The 18,829-nt window shown below is 46.9% G+C and overlaps 2 protein-coding genes across 3 annotated transcripts; both read left to right on the top strand.

Annotated features, from left to right (window-relative positions):
- Positions 1-17: 17 nt before the first annotated feature.
- Positions 18-3,819, top strand: TRIM52 (tripartite motif containing 52; the record flags this gene model as incomplete). Its single annotated transcript, XM_079702434.1, has 2 exons — positions 18-847; positions 3,769-3,819. Exons 1-2 carry the CDS (start codon positions 62-64, stop codon positions 3,817-3,819), a joined length of 837 nt encoding a protein of 278 aa, XP_079558560.1. The 5' UTR covers positions 18-61.
- Positions 3,820-13,375: 9,556 nt separating this feature from the next.
- Positions 13,376-18,135, top strand: RACK1 (receptor for activated C kinase 1). 2 transcript variants are annotated; one of them, XM_079702276.1, is made up of 8 exons: positions 13,376-13,571; positions 14,581-14,752; positions 15,287-15,434; positions 15,671-15,766; positions 16,180-16,290; positions 16,920-17,060; positions 17,571-17,681; positions 18,025-18,135. In XM_079702276.1, exons 1-8 carry the CDS (start codon positions 13,463-13,465, stop codon positions 18,088-18,090), a joined length of 954 nt encoding a protein of 317 aa, XP_079558402.1. In that variant the 5' UTR covers positions 13,376-13,462; the 3' UTR covers positions 18,091-18,135. The 2 variants fall into 2 exon arrangements, with proteins under 2 accessions (XP_079558402.1, XP_079558403.1); XM_079702277.1 differs by lacking the exon at positions 16,920-17,060.
- The last annotated feature ends 694 nt before the right edge of the window (positions 18,136-18,829 follow it).

Below are 18,829 nucleotides of genomic sequence, written 5' to 3'. Positions count from 1 at the left end.
TGTGTCCCCCGCTTCTCAGCTGTGAGCTGACGCGTCCATACCAAACCGGCAGCGCGTTAAGATGGCTGCCTATACCGCTGCTCCCAACACCCTGCAGACCCTTCAGGAGGAAGTGGTGTGTGCCATCTGCCTGGATTACTTCAAGGATCCCGTGACCATCGGCTGCGGGCATAACTTCTGCCGAGGGTGTGTGACGCAGCTGTGGGGCAAGGAAGATGAGGAAGTCAGGGACGAAGAGAAAGATGAATGGGAGGAGGACGGCGAGGCGGTGGGGGCCATCGGTGGATGGGGCAACTCCATTCGAGAGGTTTTATACCAGGGGAATGCTGACGAGGAGTTGTTCCAGGACCAAGAGGATGATGAACTCTGGGACGGTGACGGTGGCGTAAGGGATTATGTGTGGGACCAGGAGGAAGAAGAGGAGGATACGGACTATTACCTGGGAGGCGTGAGACATGACCTGAGAACTGACGTCTACCCAGAAGAAAAGGAGATATTGGAAGAATACGATGAGGACAACCAAGAGCTGTATCCTGACACTCACCTGCCTCCTCCCCCGGCCCCTCCACGGCAGTTCACCTGCCCCCAGTGCCAAAAGAGCTTTACGCGTCGCAGCTTTCGTCTCAACTTGCAGCTGGCCAACATGGTCCAGATCATTCGCCAGATATGCCCCACTCCTAATCGAGGGAGCCAGGGGAATGATCAGGGCATCTGCTCCAAACACCAAGAAGCTCTGAAACTATCCTATGAGGTGGACAAAGAGGCTACCCGTGTGGTGTGTCCAGAATCCAGGAGCCAAAAACAGCACAGTGTGGTGCCAGTGGAGGAAGTGGTTCATGAGTACGAGGTGAGCGGCATGAGGGAATGTGGGGATTTGAAGGGAGTGGAGGAGAAACCAGGGGAGCTGGGGACTTGGTAGTTGAGCCTCTTCTTTTGTGAGGGATGGGGCACAGGGTGGAGAGAGATGGGCATATGCGGACGAAGGAGACATTGGCTGAGGCTGACTGGCTTCCCCAGAGGAAACTGAGTAAAGACAAAAGACAGCAACTGGGAGCTGACCACTGTTGTTAATCCCTTTCAATCTACCGAAGTATAAGGGGGTATAAGTGACAGACCCCACCCCACCCCCAGTACTTAATTTCCCTCTGATGTGAGTCCTGAGTCTATACCTGACCAAGACTCGGGGATCCTTCATATACAGGAATGGAAAGCCACAGTACTTGTAGATAACAGACATTCAGGACGTCAGCACAAGCAGTATCAAAACAGAGAACTAATACTGGTTAGACCAAAAAGCCAGGTGTGATTCCTGGACTAATAAGAGCAACTGGACACACCCACCCTCCCAAAGTCTGGGGTCACTTTCCCACCTTCAGTAGGGCCCATTTTCCCTGCAGAGAAAGGCAGAGGGCATAAACATCTTTGATGGATCAGAATAAACCTCTTGGCCTGATCACTTTCCTTACCTGGTATTTTATCAGAGTGGAAGAAGTTAAGGATTTAGGATCAGATGACCTGGCTCTGCAATTTACTGTCTAATCTTGGGCAAGTCTCAACCTCTTAGCTTTACTTTTCCCCTAGGCTTGTTAAGATTAAAAGAGATCATATATGTGAAAGTATTTTATAAACCATAAAGTGCTGAACAGATGTTTCTTTAGTTTGACTTTCCTCTAGTTTCCTTTCATTTCTTTGGGTTCTGATTTGGTTAATACCTTGCTTTCTAGGCCTGATCTGAGTATTAGAAAATTGTCTCAATGACAGCATGAATACTGTCAAAAAGCCTAGATGGATGTGACTCCTAGCAGTACCCAGGGAGGGGGAGGTTGTCTTCAAGTCCATAAAAGTCTTATAATCAATAGCAACTGCTCACATCTTAGTAGTGCTTTACAGTTTATAAAATGTATTTCCTCATGTTCTACAGCAGTGGTTTTCAAACCATAGATTTTGACCAATTAGTGGGTCTTAAAATAAATGGATCATGCCCAGCATTATTTTTAAATGAAACAGAAAATATCAGAGTGCATGGGAGCACAGTAAGGGTAAGTATTGTTTTATGAAACTTTTAAATTATATGTACACAGGTGTATACTTGGTTTCAAAACACAAACAGAACACTGCCCTACAGGAATTATATATTAGATAATATCATCACCCCCCGTTTCACAGTAACTATTGGCAAGTGCACAGTTAAGACACAAATCTTCACTACAAACCACTGCTAATTCCATCATATTAATATGATTTAAGGATAAACCCTACTACCATGCTTTCCCCCCAGGGTAATAATTAAGTTTGCTTACAGAAGAAACTATGTCCTATATTTTTGGGTTTTGGTACATTGAAGCTGAGGAGAGGAGGTAACCTTTCATTCCTCTGCTAGGATTTTCTAGAAAGGATTTTGAAACCAAAATTTTAATTGAAAGCCAATTTAGACAAGAGAAAAGAGGTGGTCTTTTCATCTGGGGAGGCCAGCTAACACTCATTTGAAACCTCAGAAGTTATTTATAAAGCACCTTAGTAAGTATAAACAGCAAAACCAAGTTAAACAAATAGAAGATAATCCCTTTCAAAATATGTAATATTTTTTTAAGAAATAAAACTTTTATTTTCAAACATATACCAGAACTTAGGTTGATGGTGTTACCAAATATAGGAGTTACACTGAAGACGTAAAAATTATGTAGGCTATGTGTAAACTGATATTAACTGACATATTCTTTCATTCTTTATACAGTTTATAGTTTTGTCACTTCCTTTCATTGGTAAACATGCACCTTACAGTAGCATGATTTAGAATCATAGCATACAAACCTCTCACAATAATAGTTAACATCATATGGAACTATTTTTATATAATAGTTTATTTAATATGCTATACATTAGCCACCACACAGTTGTGGTTACATTAAATTCTCTCTTGTCGGCTACTAATTCAACAAAATTTTAATCTTACTTTGGAGATGATCAAGCTTTTTTAGCTTTAGGGGCTATGAGTCGGAAGTTGTTACTCATAGACTCAAGGAATAGGTCAGTGATTTTCAGGAACAGAAAAGAAAAGCATTCTTTCCCCCTCCCTTCACACATTATATCAGCATTGCAGGGTATGGGGAGAGTTATCATTTATAAAATCATATTTAGTATTATAATGTTAAAAAGAAAAAAGATTTAATTTTTCATAATATAAGAAATAAATTGGAAAGAACTCCTTGGCTGGTGGGAATACAAAGATGGAGCAAGAATCATTCAGAGTAAGGCCTATTTTCAATGAGGTGTATAACTAGTTGGATACCCAGAGATGTTTGTTGTGGATATGGTGCCATTTATACTGCTATTCCTTAAAGTTTAATTTTGTATAAGAAGAGGCTTTTTAGCTCTGAAAAGTTTACTTATTTACATCTTCCATTTTGTCCATACCATGAGTTAGAGTTCATCTTGACTCTTCAAGCTAGAATCAGAGGATTATGAAAATAAGATCATTTAGATTGACCAAGGGCACCATTAAATGGTGTCAGGTTTTAGGAGGCAGACAGGTGTATAAAAAGAAAATGAACAAAGATTTCACTTGTTGAGGCTCAGGCATAACTGGATGCCTGTATTGCCCTGCCACCCAGCTGCCGCTGATAAAATTATTCATCGCTTTGCAAGAGGGACCAGATGCTTCCATCATCAGTACTCCTTGTTTTTCTGTTTTCTCCTTTGAGGTAGCTAAAGATGGCAGCCAAAAATTTTTTGAGGCTTTTATCAAGTATGGATTCATGTATGATGCAGAAGATAGGGTCAACTTCTTCAGCTGAGTTACCTGAAAGTGTTGGGCAGTGACACATGCCAAACACTGTTAAAGTTATGCCACTAAAAACAGTATTCTGCAAAGCACAATCCTCTGCAGTTTTACGATTGGACAGTATTGGAATATTAACAGGAATCTTCAAAGGCAATGAAAGCCTACTATTAAATAGCCCTTTTAATTGCAAAGAAGAAAAAAAATGGAGAAACTTGTGAAACCTTGCATTCAGAATCCTGCCACAACTTTGAGAGGAAATTGAGGAATTCCAGAATTTCTTCATCGATCTGCGTCTGAACTCTGAATTCACTGACTGAGCATATCAAATGTCAGGTTTTAAAAAAAACAGCTCATCCTTCTTTGCTATTAGTTGAGATTAATCTACTGATAAAGAAAATTGTGCTTTGCTTATGTTCAGAATAAGGCTTTAAAAACTGTGGATGTGCTATTTTCACTAAGTGAGCACTAAAGACAATATTTTTGAAGTTGTATGAAATGAACTTAGTTGGAAGAAAAAAATTATAGGAGTATATGTTGGTCGTGCTACAGCAATGACATGTTTTAGATATGGGTCTTTGTCAAAAATTCAAGAAAACTGGCATTCAAGATGTACTGCAGGGCTTCCCTGGTTGCGCAGTGGTTAAGAATCCGCCTGCCAATGCAGGGAACACAGGTTCGAGCCCTGGTCCAGGAAGATCCCACATGCCGCAGAGCAACTAAGCCCGTGCGCCACAACTACTGAGCCTGTGCTCTAGAGCCTATGAGCCACAACTACTGAGCCCGCATGCCACAACTGCTGAGCCCGCATGCCACAACTACTGAAGCCCGCACGCCTAGAGCCTGTGCTCTGCAACAAGAGAAGCCACTGCAGTGAGAAGCCTGCACACCGCAATGAAGAAGAGTAGCCCCTGCTCGCCGCAACTAGAGAAGGCCCATGCACAGCAACAAAGACCCAACACAGCCGTAAATAAATAAATTTATTTTTTAAAAAAGAAAGAAAGATGTACTGCAGCAGTCACCATCAAGCATCGACTTCCAACAGTCTGCTCATAATCTACTGGAAATCTTAAGCCTTGCTGTCAACATAACTGTTGTGAAAAATAGTACATTTGATCCCAGTTTGCCTTGGTTTTCGAATATCTGAATGCTGCTAAGAGTGTTCTCTGTCATATACTGAGGTTCTTTGGTTGTCAAAGAACTTAGTTCAGCTGAATTTATGGACAGAACTGATTTTGGGACACCTGTGATAAAGAATCTGTATTGTAAAACTTCAAAAATTAAAACTTCAAGCATAATTTAACACATTGAAGCTTAAAATACATTGACCCCAAAATGTCAGGGGGCAAACACCAACATCACTGCTCATTATGAAATACTTTAAGTACTTGCCAAAAATCTAGCTACAGATAGCAAACTCATGCTAAAAATGTCTTAATTTTCTGGCCAATCTTTAGAGAATGGGATACATGAATGTTATTTCCAGGAAAGGAAGAAAGAAGGAAGGAAGGAAAGAAAAGGAAGGAAAAGGAAGGAAAAGGAAGGGAATCTAAAACTATTTTGGGTGATGTGTTCTTGACCTTGTTCTTGAAACCCACCTGCGGTAGCTTTTGGGAAGAATGTTTCACACTGATGTTCAATCTTCACTGGAAGAACTTCAGGAGGAGTTTGTGGAACTCAAAGTCTGATTGTTTTGACTAGAAACTTTCAGACTTTAATCCATTCATTATTCCATTTTCTCCTTATATCTTAAAAGCTTTTTTTTTTTTTTTGGTATAACTAACTGTGGGAGAAAACACTGCAAGAGTGTTGTCAAAGCAGCTTGTGTTTTGTTGCATCTTCTATACACCATCCAGGAAAGAAAAGTTAAGGCTTAACAGTGATGTGGTTATTACATCATCTGAATAAATTTTTGCCTTCCAAAATTACCATTGCTTTGAAACTTAATTTTGAAATTTTAAATAACACTGAAGGAGATAGAATGTGAGACGTTAAGGTATATGGAAAGTAAAGGTGTGGGTTACAAAAACATTGAGAAAAACTGATATATATATCTATATGCACCAGACACTCATCTGTTTATTGAATGTCTTCCCTACTAGGTTCAGCTGCTGGCTGCTGTATCACAAGTCAGACTGTTTAAACTTGCTCCTCTCTACTCCTGTGGCTCTACCCTGGACTTCATCTTCACACAGACTTGCTACACATTTGAAATCCTGAACTCCAATTGCACCATGACCTTAGCTCTTAGCATTCTAGTGCAGTTAAACACACTCCAGTTATACCTGCCCTTCATCTTTATGGAGGTCACTGTTGCACTGACTCCTAATTTTTTTCTTTCCCAATTTATCAGACACTTGTTAGCCTCACTTACTATCCTTCTGACCCTGGACCGCATGATTAGTCTTGGCACGAAGAACTGATCCATGCTGTGGTCTAGACCAGGGTTTCTCAACCTCAGCACTCTTGACATTTTGAGTGAGATAGTTCTTTGCTTTGGGGCGTGGGGGATGTCCTGTGCATTCAAGGATGCGTAGTAGCATCCGTGGACTCTACCCACTAGATGTATGTAGCACTCCTCCACCATTGTGACAACCAGAAGTGTCTCCAGATCTTGCCAAATGTCTTGGGGAGGGGTGGTGCAAAAAGCATCCCTGGTTGAGAACCACTTGTCTAGTCCCAGGGAAAAGTGATCATATCTACAGACATGCCATTACTAGCCTCACTTAGGCCCTATAGCCAGTGCCTAGCACAGGTGTTCAAAAGTGTTCAGTGGAAGAACAGCCTCACCTATCTGGAATTTTATTAAATGTAGCCTTAGCATCAGTGGATTAATTGATAATGACCCCCCACTTCTCCCAGCTCTTGGCATACAGGTGGCAGGGTCAACAGGCCTTTTGTAAACGTTAGAGCTGCCTATATCACTGCCATCAAGGACTAAAACAGATAAAGCAGTATATGAAATTGAGATCTAGAAACAATTAGTAAGAAAAGGCAATCGCTTCAGCTATTCCTTAGTTTCAGCAGGGCCATAGGGCAATTGTTTATTTTGTTTTTTTAAGTATTATTCAGAACTTATAGATAAGACCAGCGCCTCTCTTCCTGTCAGAGTGGGAGAAGCCCTGGGCTGATACATATTATATAACATCAGCCCTTAAAGCACTTCCTTAAAATCTAAGGCTCCTCCTTAGATTGGCCATCAGCCTCTGGTCCCTATGCCATCCGTTCTGAAACCTTTATAGGACCAAGAGATTCTGTGCTGTTTCCCACCCCTAATCCCTGACCACCTTTGAAAGCTGTCCTATAACAGTGAAGTTATCACAAATATTTATTGACTGATAAAACAGGATTACAAAAAGGGGGAGACAGGGACACTAGCCCTCTATACCAGCTCTAAAAGGACTTTCTGCAATGATGGAAGTGTTCTAAATCTGTGCTATGCAATATAGTAGAGGTACCACTGGCTGCATATGACTTGAGCTCTTGAAACGTGTTAAGTGCAACTCAGGAACCGAATTTTTCATTGTATTTAATTTTAATTTAAATAGTCATATATGGCTAGTGGCTGTCAAATCATGTTGAACTGTACAGTTCTATACAAAAAAGGCAGGTTGAATTCTGGTCCTTCCTAGGACCTTCAGGAGTAGTAAAATCCAAAGGGAAGAAAAAGGAGAAGTAAGACGACTTTCTTTTCTCAGTCAGGAGAGAGACGGCTGTAAGGTGATATTTTTAGGTATAAAAGGAGAAAAGGCAGCTCTTTTTTTTTTTTTTTTAATCTGACCAAAATGGCCTTGAGCCAGTTAAATTGTGATCCATGTGGATCACATGTAAGAGATGTGACAGGGGAGAACTCTAGTGAAAAGCAGCTAAAAAAAAAAAACCCCATTACCCCCTTCCCAAAAAGAGCCGGGGCTAGAACCTCAAAACAGGAGTGTAAGTATAAATAAGGTTTTATGTCATGCCTGACTTTTTGAAAATGGGATCAGGGGCAGAACCTAGTATTAAAGCAGGTAAGGAGGTTCTTCCCTTTCTCCTTTCACACTAGATCCTGACAGAAGGTGGTGAGGAGGTCTTGGAGTCCTGGAAGGGAAAGCAGTTTGTGCTGGCAGCGTTAACGAGAGAAGATGAAGTGAGAGGTTCTAAGAATAACAGGGCTGAAGAGGAGACTGTGAGAGCTAAAGGTAATGATAAATCTAACTTTTAATGATAGTGTTTGCCCACAAACCAGAGTCCTCAGAGGTATAGTATGAGACTCTGGGGCTTGGGGAAACAGCTCATCTGTGCATGTGGGAAGTATAGGAGGAGATGCCACAAGGCTCCTGTTACTAGGGGACCTGTTACTCTTCTCTCCAACTATCCCCCTTCCAAAAAGGGGGGAAAATGGATACCTCAAGGATTTGAATTAGATACAGCCTTAAAGAACAGGGAGGTTCATTCCTCCATATCTCACTAACTGAGGTTCATGCTTAGGCCTGCCTTGCTTTTTCTCCCATCCTAAAGGATTCAGATCCAAAGTTGGTCAGAGACTTCTGGTCGAAAATTCCACTTGGCATCTAGCAGGGCCCCTGCAAAGATAAATGGGGATCCAGGTGGCCTGCAAGAGGACCCCTGGAAGTCACACCCCCTTTTTTGTCTACCATTTCCTAGGCATATAAAATCCCTTCTCTCCCTCTGTAGCAAAGGATGGAATTTCTCAGCAGGCTCTGGCTATTATCCCAGGTGTGAGCAGGGAAGGGTTATGCGAGCTGAGGGCTGTCTCCTCAGCGGTCATATCTTGTAGTGAGCTAGCTAGCCTCAACGTTCCATTTCAACATAATCTCCTGACCCTGGTTCATATGAAATCCTCTTCCTGGTAAAAAGCTGAGAACAGGCACCTTGGGTCACCTTTTGTCTCTCCCTACCACCTAATGCTGCTTTAAATCCTTTAACAAGGCAAGAAGCTTGCCTTCTGCTGGCATTTCTTATAGTTCTGCCTGGAATATAGCCACCTGACCAGATCATGCCCACTTTCATAGCCTCTGACTCTGCACATCTGCTAAAGCACCCAGGCCCTGGGGAATCCCACAGTCCCTCTCGCAGGGAAGACCCAATAGAATGCCTTAGCAGCATTCTGGGCGACTGTTAGACCTCAGATTACTGCCTGAGATGGACAAGGAATCTTTTTCAAGAGACATTAAAAAATGGCATGTGACTTCTTTGTAAGATCTGTTCCCAGCGTTAAGTTAATGCCACATCCCCACCTCTTACTAGGAAGAATGGGACAGAACCTATAATTACAGTCTCACATTTCCTTGTCTCCAGCCTTTTTGAACTTAATTCTTTAGGCCTCAATCATTAAATAGCTTCTGTATTCAGAACCCGACTCTAGACCCTGGAGTAAAGGAAGCAGGGTAGAGATGGATTGGAAGAGATGGTCAACCCCTCACTCATAAGGCCTTTGGTTAAGTCCTCTGTCCTTTCCTTTGTAAGACTCTCATGATCCTCTAGGAGACCCTCCTGTCCAGCTTCTGAACTCTACTTGTTTCTAGTCTTACTCCTCCAACCTAGCCTTCACTCTGACTACAGATGCCTTTCAGTAAAGTCAAGGCTAGGCAGGAGAGGGATGAGATAATCCTAAAGAGACTGTCCTGGGCTTCAGGACAAAAGCAGTAGGGTTCCCTGCCCACCTTGGATTTCACTCTACTTTCCTTCTTGAAACCATCACTCCCAAACTTGAGCATGCAAACCACTTGCACACCTCGTCCCCCAAGCTGATCCCTCTGCCTGGAGCGCCCTCCCTTTAACTACTTGCCCCTAACTACTCAGCCTGTGAGGCTGGCCACCAAGATTAGAATCTTCCTCATACCAAACCCTCTACCAGGTGCTGGGAATGCAACATGTGAGCAGAAACAGCCTAGTCCCTGTCCTTAGGGCACTCAAGAGGAGACGGTGGCACAATTTAAATGAGACCCAACAAACACTGCACCACTACTATGACAGCATGAAATAGAGGAGCCTGACCTACATCTGAGGGTCACAGAGGGCCTCCCAGATGTGGCAGCCGGAGCTGAGACCTGAAGGAAGCTTAGATTTAACTAAGAAAAGGGGGTTAGACACGGTGGGCCTTCCAGGCAGAACAATATGTGTTCTGTGTGGGAGAGAACTGATGAGTTGGAGGAGCAAGGGGGGGCCAAGGTAGTCACAGCAACAGAGTATGGGGCATGCCAGAGCCAACCACACTGAATCCGCAGAAGGACAGTAAAATGAAGGGAAACCGCCTGCCCAGGGCTGGCAGTCAGCAGGCCCTCTGGTCCTGGCCACACACCTTTCCCTTAGTCCCTTACCCGGCACCTACAGAAGCCCTCACCTCAGCATTCAAGGGAAGACCTCTCTCACCTCTTGAATGCTGGCAGGAGGGGATGGAGGCCTCTGCTCCTGGAGATCATGGGCCTCTGGCAAGAAGCCTAAGGGGCTCTTTCCAGCTGTGTGGGTCCTGGGGGCTCCCTTCAGAAAAGGAATAGTGAGACAGACTTCCTTAGAAGAGCCTCTCCAATTTCTTCCGTGGGATTCTTACCTTGTGTGGAATGGAGGTGGTGCCCGTCGGGACGGGAAGGATGGGGCAGCCCAGGGGCTCAGATGATAAGTGGGTGAGACAACACTAAACTCAGGGCCAGGACCAGTTCTGCCTATAGGGCGTGGGCGGCCTGGAGAAGAGGGAAGATGGCTTGGAGGAGAGCTGAATCTTCCCCAAAGGGCAGGTGAGAGCAGGCTTCCACCTCCCTGAGGTTGGAGAAAAGAGGCCCTGGGTGAGAAGGAAGAGGCCTGGAGGCCCGGCCCAACCTGGCTAGGGTAGTTAGTAGACTTCGTTGTGAAAGGCACAGCTGATTCTCAAACTATCCAGCAGCGGAGGGACATCACTCTGCTGGAAGGGGCCAGGCTCCCTTTGCTAACCGAGAGTGAACCTACAGATTCCTACTTGAGAGGGGTGAGGAGACCAGGTGGACCCTAACCGGGCCAGGTGAGGACCTGGATGCCCAAAGGGAGCCACGGATGCCGTTGAGGGAAGCGGGCATGGATGGGGCTCAACTGCAGCAGGGGTTGGGCAGGAAAGGCTGCTCCACTCCCCCCACCCCCCCGCCGGAGCTACTGCCAGAGGTTCCCAGCGTCCCCAGGGTTGGGGCAAGGCCTCCTTCCGCTAAAGGTTGTCTTTCAGTGGCATTATGGCCTGCTGGCCTACCCTCCAAGAAAGGATAGGCCAGGTGGTGGTTGGAGGAAAACTCTGAAGTGGAAAGCCTGAATCCTGCAGGGTCTCTGGTCGACAGGAAATTCCACTACATCCCATTTCTCTCTCCTCCACTGGCTTAGTCCTGGTGGGCTCCAGGGCAAAACCTGAATTCCCGCCTTGGCCCCACAGGAGGCAGCACTGCGAGAATGTCTCAAGAGTAGAGACAAGTGTGGGGGGAGGCCTGCGGGTCGGGAAAGGCACCTTCAAGGGTCTCAGCCCAGAGGCAGGGCAAGGAGGACTTGGGAGGGCCTGGGCAGAGGTGGGCTGGGGAACCCGGGAGGGCAGGGCTTATCTGGGAGGCTTCTGGAAAAGAGCCTAGTGTTACAGAAAGGTCCCATCTTTGAGCCGACGTGAAGGACCTGGCTGGCTCCTTTTAAACCTAGTCTCCTGGTGTCCTACCTCAGGGATGCGGATTCCACAGGGGCACCCCGGGCGAAGTTCAAGAAACATAGAGCCGAATGAGGTTTCTCGAGGGGAAAAAATGTAATAATGTGATTGAGTGATGGCGTCTTTGGAGAGTGGAGGTAGGAGGTGGAGGAGCCAGTGTTCTCGAGGGCAGAGAGGAGATGCTGGGCAACATTCCACATTCCACACTGAGATGACCAAGAATCGCTCACCTCTCCACTGTGCTGAGCGCCCAGTGGGGCGCAGGCACGGCGGGAGTCGTGGGCAGCGAGCTGGATACTGGAGTGAGTAAACGCAAGGGTCTACCACGACCATAAGAGAAACAGAACACGTGGGTGGGGGTAGAGTTCAGTGTTGGAAAAGCGACAGGATAGCCAGGTGGGGGCGCCATGGAGGCAGGTGATGTACAAGCCTGGAAGCCTTAAAGGACAGTCGTTAGGCGATGGAGGAGCCCAGCGTGGCTGCGGAGGAAGGCAGGCGTCCGCAAGGGACCAGGAGAGTAGCTGCCCTCAAGCGACGGATTCTGGCCTTCTTCGCACACTTGAGTGGCCATAACCCACAGCAGCTTTGCCATTGCCCCTCGCCTTTTTTCCCAAAGGCAGGCGTTCTAGCACGGCTTTCCAAGGTCCTTCCCCCAGACTGCGAGGCCCTCAAGTCAATTGCCTTCCACCTCCATCCATCTCATTGTTTTGGTCCCCACAGCCTCCAACGCTCCAGCTCTGTACTTTTGCACTGACTCTTCCCTCCGATTGGAACATTATCCCCCCCCATAAATTCTCAGGGCTTTCTCCCACATCTTCCTGTCTTTGCTAAAATCTCCCCCTCGAGCTCTCTTCTCCCCATCCCATCGGATGTAAACTCAAAAAACAACAAAGAAACAGGTACGTTTTATCTTGTTCACAGCTGTATTCCCAAGACCTAAAATAGGGTCTGGTACCCAAGAGGTTCTCACTAAGTTGCGTGCATTTACTCTGCCAGGCATTTTTCTGGGCGTTTTACCTATCTTAACCCATTTACTCTCCACACCATGAGAGGTAGGTACTATTATTCCCACTCTTATTTCACAGATGAGAAAATAAAGTTAATATATGTTACAAACAGGAATGAAATATTTGGGCACGCCTGAACCCGCAAACCCCTCACCTTTCTGTGAGTGGTCTGGCCTGAGTACGGAGAAGTCAGAACCCGGAGGTCCTTCCTCTTGGGGCTTTTCAGTTTCTGCGAGAGCTCTCCGCGCTCTTGCCTAGGCGGGAGCGGGCTACTGTCCAGCAGCCCACAGACTGATTTTTTCCTCCATCCCCGGTTTTCCGCTCCGTAACCCATTCCTGCCTTAGCCCTGGGTGGACTCAATCTTTCCGGGCATGGAGTTCCTCAACCAAAACCATCAGAACATCAATCTCTTGAGGGAAGAGTTGCCCCCCGCGCGCAAGGAAATCTGTTAGGGTTTAATAGTTCACCTGAGCACAGTTTATTTTTAAAATTTAATACCGTATTTTTCACATTGCCCACCGTTACTCACAGTTGCGCCCACGAAATTACGCTCCCTCTCCGCTGCCCTCCAAGCCACCAAGCGGAAAGGGCGGGGTTCGCGCTGAGCCACGTAGGGACAGTGAAGACGCTAGGCGATCCTTACGGGAATGGGGCGTGCACTTTCTCTCTTCCGCTTTTTAGACCTCATGCCCCAACCGTGAGGCGCCTTTTTTAAATATTCGGGCGTGTTGGTTTCGGAATGTATTTGTAAGGTGTTGCCAAATTATGTTGCGCGGCGGAGGAGACCATGAGGTCTTCTTATTTTACATCCCACCGTGCACTACACGGCTCCACCATCTTGAGCAGAAGTGAATTATAGGAGGGCGCCATTTTGCTCGAGAGGGCGGATATTTCCGGTTCCGGCGTGGAGTTGCTCGCTCTTTTTCTCCGCAGGGCCGCGGAGGGGACGTGTGTTTGTGGGTCGTCTCTCTGAGCAATCCAGTTCCATCCTTGTCGCTGCGGCGACACCCGCACCCGTCGCCGTCATGACTGAACAGATGACCCTTCGTGGCACCCTCAAGGGCCACAACGGCTGGGTGACCCAGATCGCTACCACTCCCCAGTTCCCGGACATGATACTGTCCGCCTCTCGAGGTACGGCTGAGGTGCCAGGTAGAGGATTGAGGGGTAGGGGGCGTTGCGCGCGTCGCATGACTGGACCCGTGGGCCGCGAGGTGGAGTGTGAGTTGACCCCTGCCTAGGTGTCAGCACGGCTAAACCCATGAGGCGTCCCCACTTTGCAGACTCCGAAACACGGATGGCTGCCGGGAGGGTTGCACGGTTGGGGGCTTTTAAAAAATCTCTGGCCCCCTAACCCGCGTGTGTGGCTGTGTGCCCAGGAGCCTACGGGTCGGGCGGCGCGGTGATGAACCCAACATGCCATCTGAGTGCCCATGCTGAAACCCAGAGGCTGTTTCTGAGCTGCCGTCCGGCCGTCTACTCGGTGGGAAGTGGGGGGACTCCACGGAGAACCTCGTGACACCAGTCTCACGGCTAACCCGGGTCTGCCCATTCTGCTCTGGGTTTTTCTTATTCACTGTGTACCTGGTTGCCTTTGGAGACTTCTTGTGCCTTGCGTTTGCGCCCACGCTATTTAAAAATGGATCATCTAAGGCTAGGATCACGTCTGGCACTTAATAGGAAAGCTTGTTGAGTGGAACACGTTGCAGGGAAAGCATGCAGTCCTGTAGCGCCTAAAGTGACTTCTGATTCCAGCACTTCTTGCAGCCCTCAGCAGTATCTCTGGAGTCCCACAGCTAGTCTTCCCACACCCAGGCTGCTGTGTTCATGCATTAGACCTCAGAAAATACTTAAAATAGACGTTGAATTGGTCTGAATCTCCAAAAGGGGCATCCCTAACCTGGTGAAGTTCCACACACCTGAGTTAAATTCTCAGGGTACCAGTTAGCTCTACTTGACTCTTGAATAGAGAGTCACTTGGATTTGGCTAGTAACTGCACTCATAGCCTGTAGTTCCCCTACCCCCTAAATGCCCTTAATTTATCTTGTGAGCCCACCAGTCACCTTGAGGCATTATCCAGTAGGTCAGAGGGTGGCCTGTGGGGTTTCTCACTGGGTTTTCTTTTGTTTTACCTGCCCTTAGACAAGACCATCATCATGTGGAAGCTGACCAGAGATGAGACCAACTACGGTATCCCACAGCGTGCTCTTCGGGGTCACTCCCACTTTGTTAGTGACGTGGTCATCTCCTCAGATGGCCAGTTTGCCCTCTCAGGCTCCTGGGATGGAACCCTTCGCCTCTGGGATCTCACAACGCAAGTAGCTGCTCTGGGGCACTGGGGGAAAGCTGGGTAGAAATGAGGTAGATAATATCTGGAAGTGGTTTCCCAGGGGTGATTGGGTTCGTTGTGGGAATTATAAGGAGAGAATACCTGGAGAAGATAGTTGTGGTTGTTTGGCCACCCTCCTTGTTTTTAATGTTATACAGAATTGCTGAGGAGTGGTCTGGCTGAGCAGTTTTATCAGATATTGCACTTGGGAGCAGGCAAAGTTTGACCGTGTTGTGTGCTGGGAGCTCGGTCTTTGGATGGTCAGGCATAACGGAGGATCCTGGTGATGAGAGGTGACATTGTCAGCCAATCCCCACATGGGAGTGAGGACATGTCCTGCAATTCTGAAGGGATTCTCCGGCATATTCTTGGCCAAGGGCCTGCTGTTATCAAAGCCATGTCCAGGGTTGTGTGAGTGATGCCGCTCCATTGGGAGAGGAACCAGGCCAGGGAAACAGTCTGACTGTGTAAGAATGTTTGCAAAGTCGGTCTAGAGAGTAACCACGTCCTTCCTCTCAGGGGTACCACCACGCGCCGATTTGTAGGCCATACCAAGGATGTGCTGAGTGTGGCCTTCTCTTCTGACAACCGGCAAATTGTCTCTGGCTCCCGAGATAAAACCATCAAGCTATGGAATACTCTGGGTGTATGCAAATATACTGTCCAGGTAAAGTGAAGGCACGTGTAGGGAGCACATGTTGAACACTTTCTCCCACCCTTCTTAATGGTGCCTTTATATGGTGATTTCAAGCCTCATCTGGGGTTCTGTCAATCTTAAAGGTTTGGGTTCTGAAGGTATGAATACACGACTGTCAACATCCCACATAACTGAGGGGAGGGGTGGGGGTCTACAGTTTCATGGGACAAGACAGTTTCTCCTTATTTCCTTTCCATCCTTTGCAGGATGAGAGCCACTCAGAGTGGGTGTCTTGCGTCCGCTTCTCGCCCAACAGCAGCAATCCCATTATTGTCTCCTGTGGCTGGGACAAGCTGGTCAAGGTGAGCTTGGACCCAGGGTGTAAGGCCTTTACCAACCAGAATGTATTCCCACTGCCTCCCAGTTGGTCACTCTGAAAGCTTTGTTCCTCAACTGACCATTTTCTTCTTGATATTTTCTCATTACAGGCCATTAAATTTTGACATTTGGTCTGAAGTAGCTAATTGGGAACCCAGAGTCCCTTGTAAGATGGCAACACAGAAAGCTTTTTTTTTTCCCCCCAGTTTTAATCCTCACTGTCCTTACGTGGTCAAGACAGATTCTTTGACCCTTTTTTGTTACTGATAGAATGGAAATTGGCTATCCTATCCAGGAATACTTTTAAGCACGGTGCCATGCCTTTTATTTGAGCTGAGCCCTCTTGACCCTGATGGATCCCCAGGCCAGGTTCTTCACCTGTGACCCACAATTTCAGGTATGGAACTTGGCAAACTGTAAGCTGAAGACCAATCACATTGGCCACACAGGCTACCTGAACACTGTGACCGTCTCTCCAGATGGATCCCTCTGTGCTTCTGGAGGCAAGGTATTCAGAGGCCAGGAGTCTCCTACTCAGTGGGGGACAGTGTCTTAGAATACCTAAGATAGTGAGATAGCAGTTTAAGAGTAAATGTTTCTGAAGAATATTCTGAGAATGACGTAGATACGGTATGCTCTTTAAAAGAGATCGTTTTCTGTGAAGCTGGTTTCTTAAAGCTGCTGATGAGATTAGGATCCTGTGTTTTTGGAGCTTATAGTGATGCATTTTGAAGTTGTCAGAGACTCTTCATAGGGTTAGTGAGGTGTCATGTATTAAAGGAAAAGCATACAGAGATAAATGCTGATACTTGAGAGGAGGTCAGCGTACTGTGATAAGCAGTTAGGAATTAAGGCAGAGGGCTTCCCTGGTGGCGCAGTGGTTGAGAGTCCGCCTGCTGATGCAGGGGACACGGGTTCGTGCCCCGGTCCAGGAAGATCCCACATGCCGCGGAGCGGCTGGGCCCGTGAGCCATGGCCACTGAGCCTGCGCGTCCGGAGCCTGTGCTCCGCAACGGGAGAGGCCACAACAGTGAGAGGCCCGCGTACCGCAAAAAAAAAAAAAATCTTGAGACAAGGTGGGTGGGATTAACATCCGGAAGAAGTCACATTGCCCTGACTCGTGCTTTGTCCACCCAGGATGGCCAGGCCATGTTGTGGGACCTCAATGAAGGCAAGCACCTTTACACGCTAGATGGTGGGGACATCATCAATGCCCTGTGCTTCAGTCCCAACCGCTACTGGCTCTGTGCTGCTACAGGCCCTAGCATCAAGATCTGGGTGAGTGTGGGCTGCAGTTGAGGCCAGATACCTGGCTCTGCAAGCCCCGGCAATGTTATTTCCTAACGTGTCATGTGGCTCACTGGTGGGATTTGAACTTCCTGAACAACTGAACCATCACACTGCCAGTGGATACCTGAAAAGAATGAGTAAAACTTCTTGGGATTGGCATTTGCAGTGGTGGGAGATCTTTGCCTACTGAAAAAGGACGACCACCAAGTGTAGCAATTTACTCAGCCTCAGCACAATTGACACTTTGGGTAATCCATTGTTGGAAGAGGCAGCCTTGTGCACTTTAGGACGTGTAACAGCCTCCCAAGCCGCTGCTTCCTACAAGATACCTGTAGCAAACTAGTGGCAAACAAAAATGCCTGTCGGCATTGCCAACTGTCCCCAAGGGGGCAAAAACATCATTCTCTTTTGAGAACTACTGAATTACAGATCAGAGAGGCTTTTGAGAGTGGCATTGAAGTGCTGAGTATCCTCACCCTGGGTTTACCCCTTCCCCAGGACTTGGAGGGCAAAATCATTGTAGATGAACTGAAGCAAGAAGTTATCAGTACCAGCAGCAAGGCAGAGCCGCCTCAGTGTACCTCTCTGGCCTGGTCGGCTGATGGCCAGGTAAGTGGGTCTGTCCTCAGGTGATTCGGCTTTTAACCTTTCTCACTTTCTGCTCGTCAGCCATTTACAAAACCAGTGTCTTTGACATAAGTAAAATGATTGCTTATTGTCGTAGGAAGATTGTGGTCTATGGGGCAGTGGTTATCTGTCTTCAATTAAGACCTTGGTTAACTTCACCAGTTTACAAACCTGTGAGTGCTTACTGCCAGCTGTTGCTTCCTCTAGGAATACAGAACTACCCGTGAATAGTAGTGGGTGATTAAAAAGAAGGGCCATCTTTGTTGCAGTAGCAGGACTGTAGAATTCCATGGCTCTGACTTAATCTGTCATCTCTCCCTTGCAGACTCTGTTTGCTGGCTACACAGACAACCTGGTGCGAGTGTGGCAGGTGACCATCGGCACCCGCTAAAAACATGGGAGAGCTTTAAAAATTAAAAAAACTGGTTTTCTTTTATAGTGAGTGTCTTATCTGAAAACTTCCTGAAACTCATCAGGTTTGTGCAGTCTGCATCAGATTGTGGGGCTCTGGTTAAAAAGGTTTTTTGCTTTCCTTGTTTTAATCCTTTAAGGCAGCGCTCCCCAACCTTTTTGACAGTAGGGACTTGTTTCATGGAAGGCACTTTTTCCATGGACCGGGGTTTGGGGAGAGGTTGGTTTGGGCGGTAATGTGAGCAATGGGGAGCAGCAGACCAAAGCTTCCTTGCTCGCCCGCCACTCGCCAGAGGTTGGGGACCCCTGCTTTAAGGCAGGGCAACTCACCAGAAGAGCTGCTGCGTAATGACTCCTTTGCACTCCTTCCATAATTGAAGATTTAAAATAGTGTGGGATGGTCTAGAGGTGTTAATCACAGAGATGGCTTTTCCTCAAGTGGCACCTAAATGACAAATGTGCAGCATATTGAGGTCTCTTACATATACCCTCCAACTCATAATGGCAATGCATCTTTTCTTTGACTTCAATTTAGTGGGACTTCAACTAGATACAATGACATATAAAAAGACTTTGGAGATGTAGTGTGCCTGAGTCTTGGGCTTGAGGGCCATGGTATGGTATAAAGTCTCATAGCAGTGGTAGAAAAGAAGTGGCAAATGATCTTCAAGTAGGTATTCTGAGGGGCCTGCCAGTAACAGGCTAGGCAGGGTATTCAA

This window comes from Hyperoodon ampullatus (assembly GCF_949752795.1).
Source record: "Hyperoodon ampullatus genome assembly, chromosome: 4".
NCBI lineage: Eukaryota > Metazoa > Chordata > Mammalia > Artiodactyla > Ziphiidae > Hyperoodon > Hyperoodon ampullatus.
This window is presented reverse-complemented; position numbering and strand designations above follow the sequence as displayed.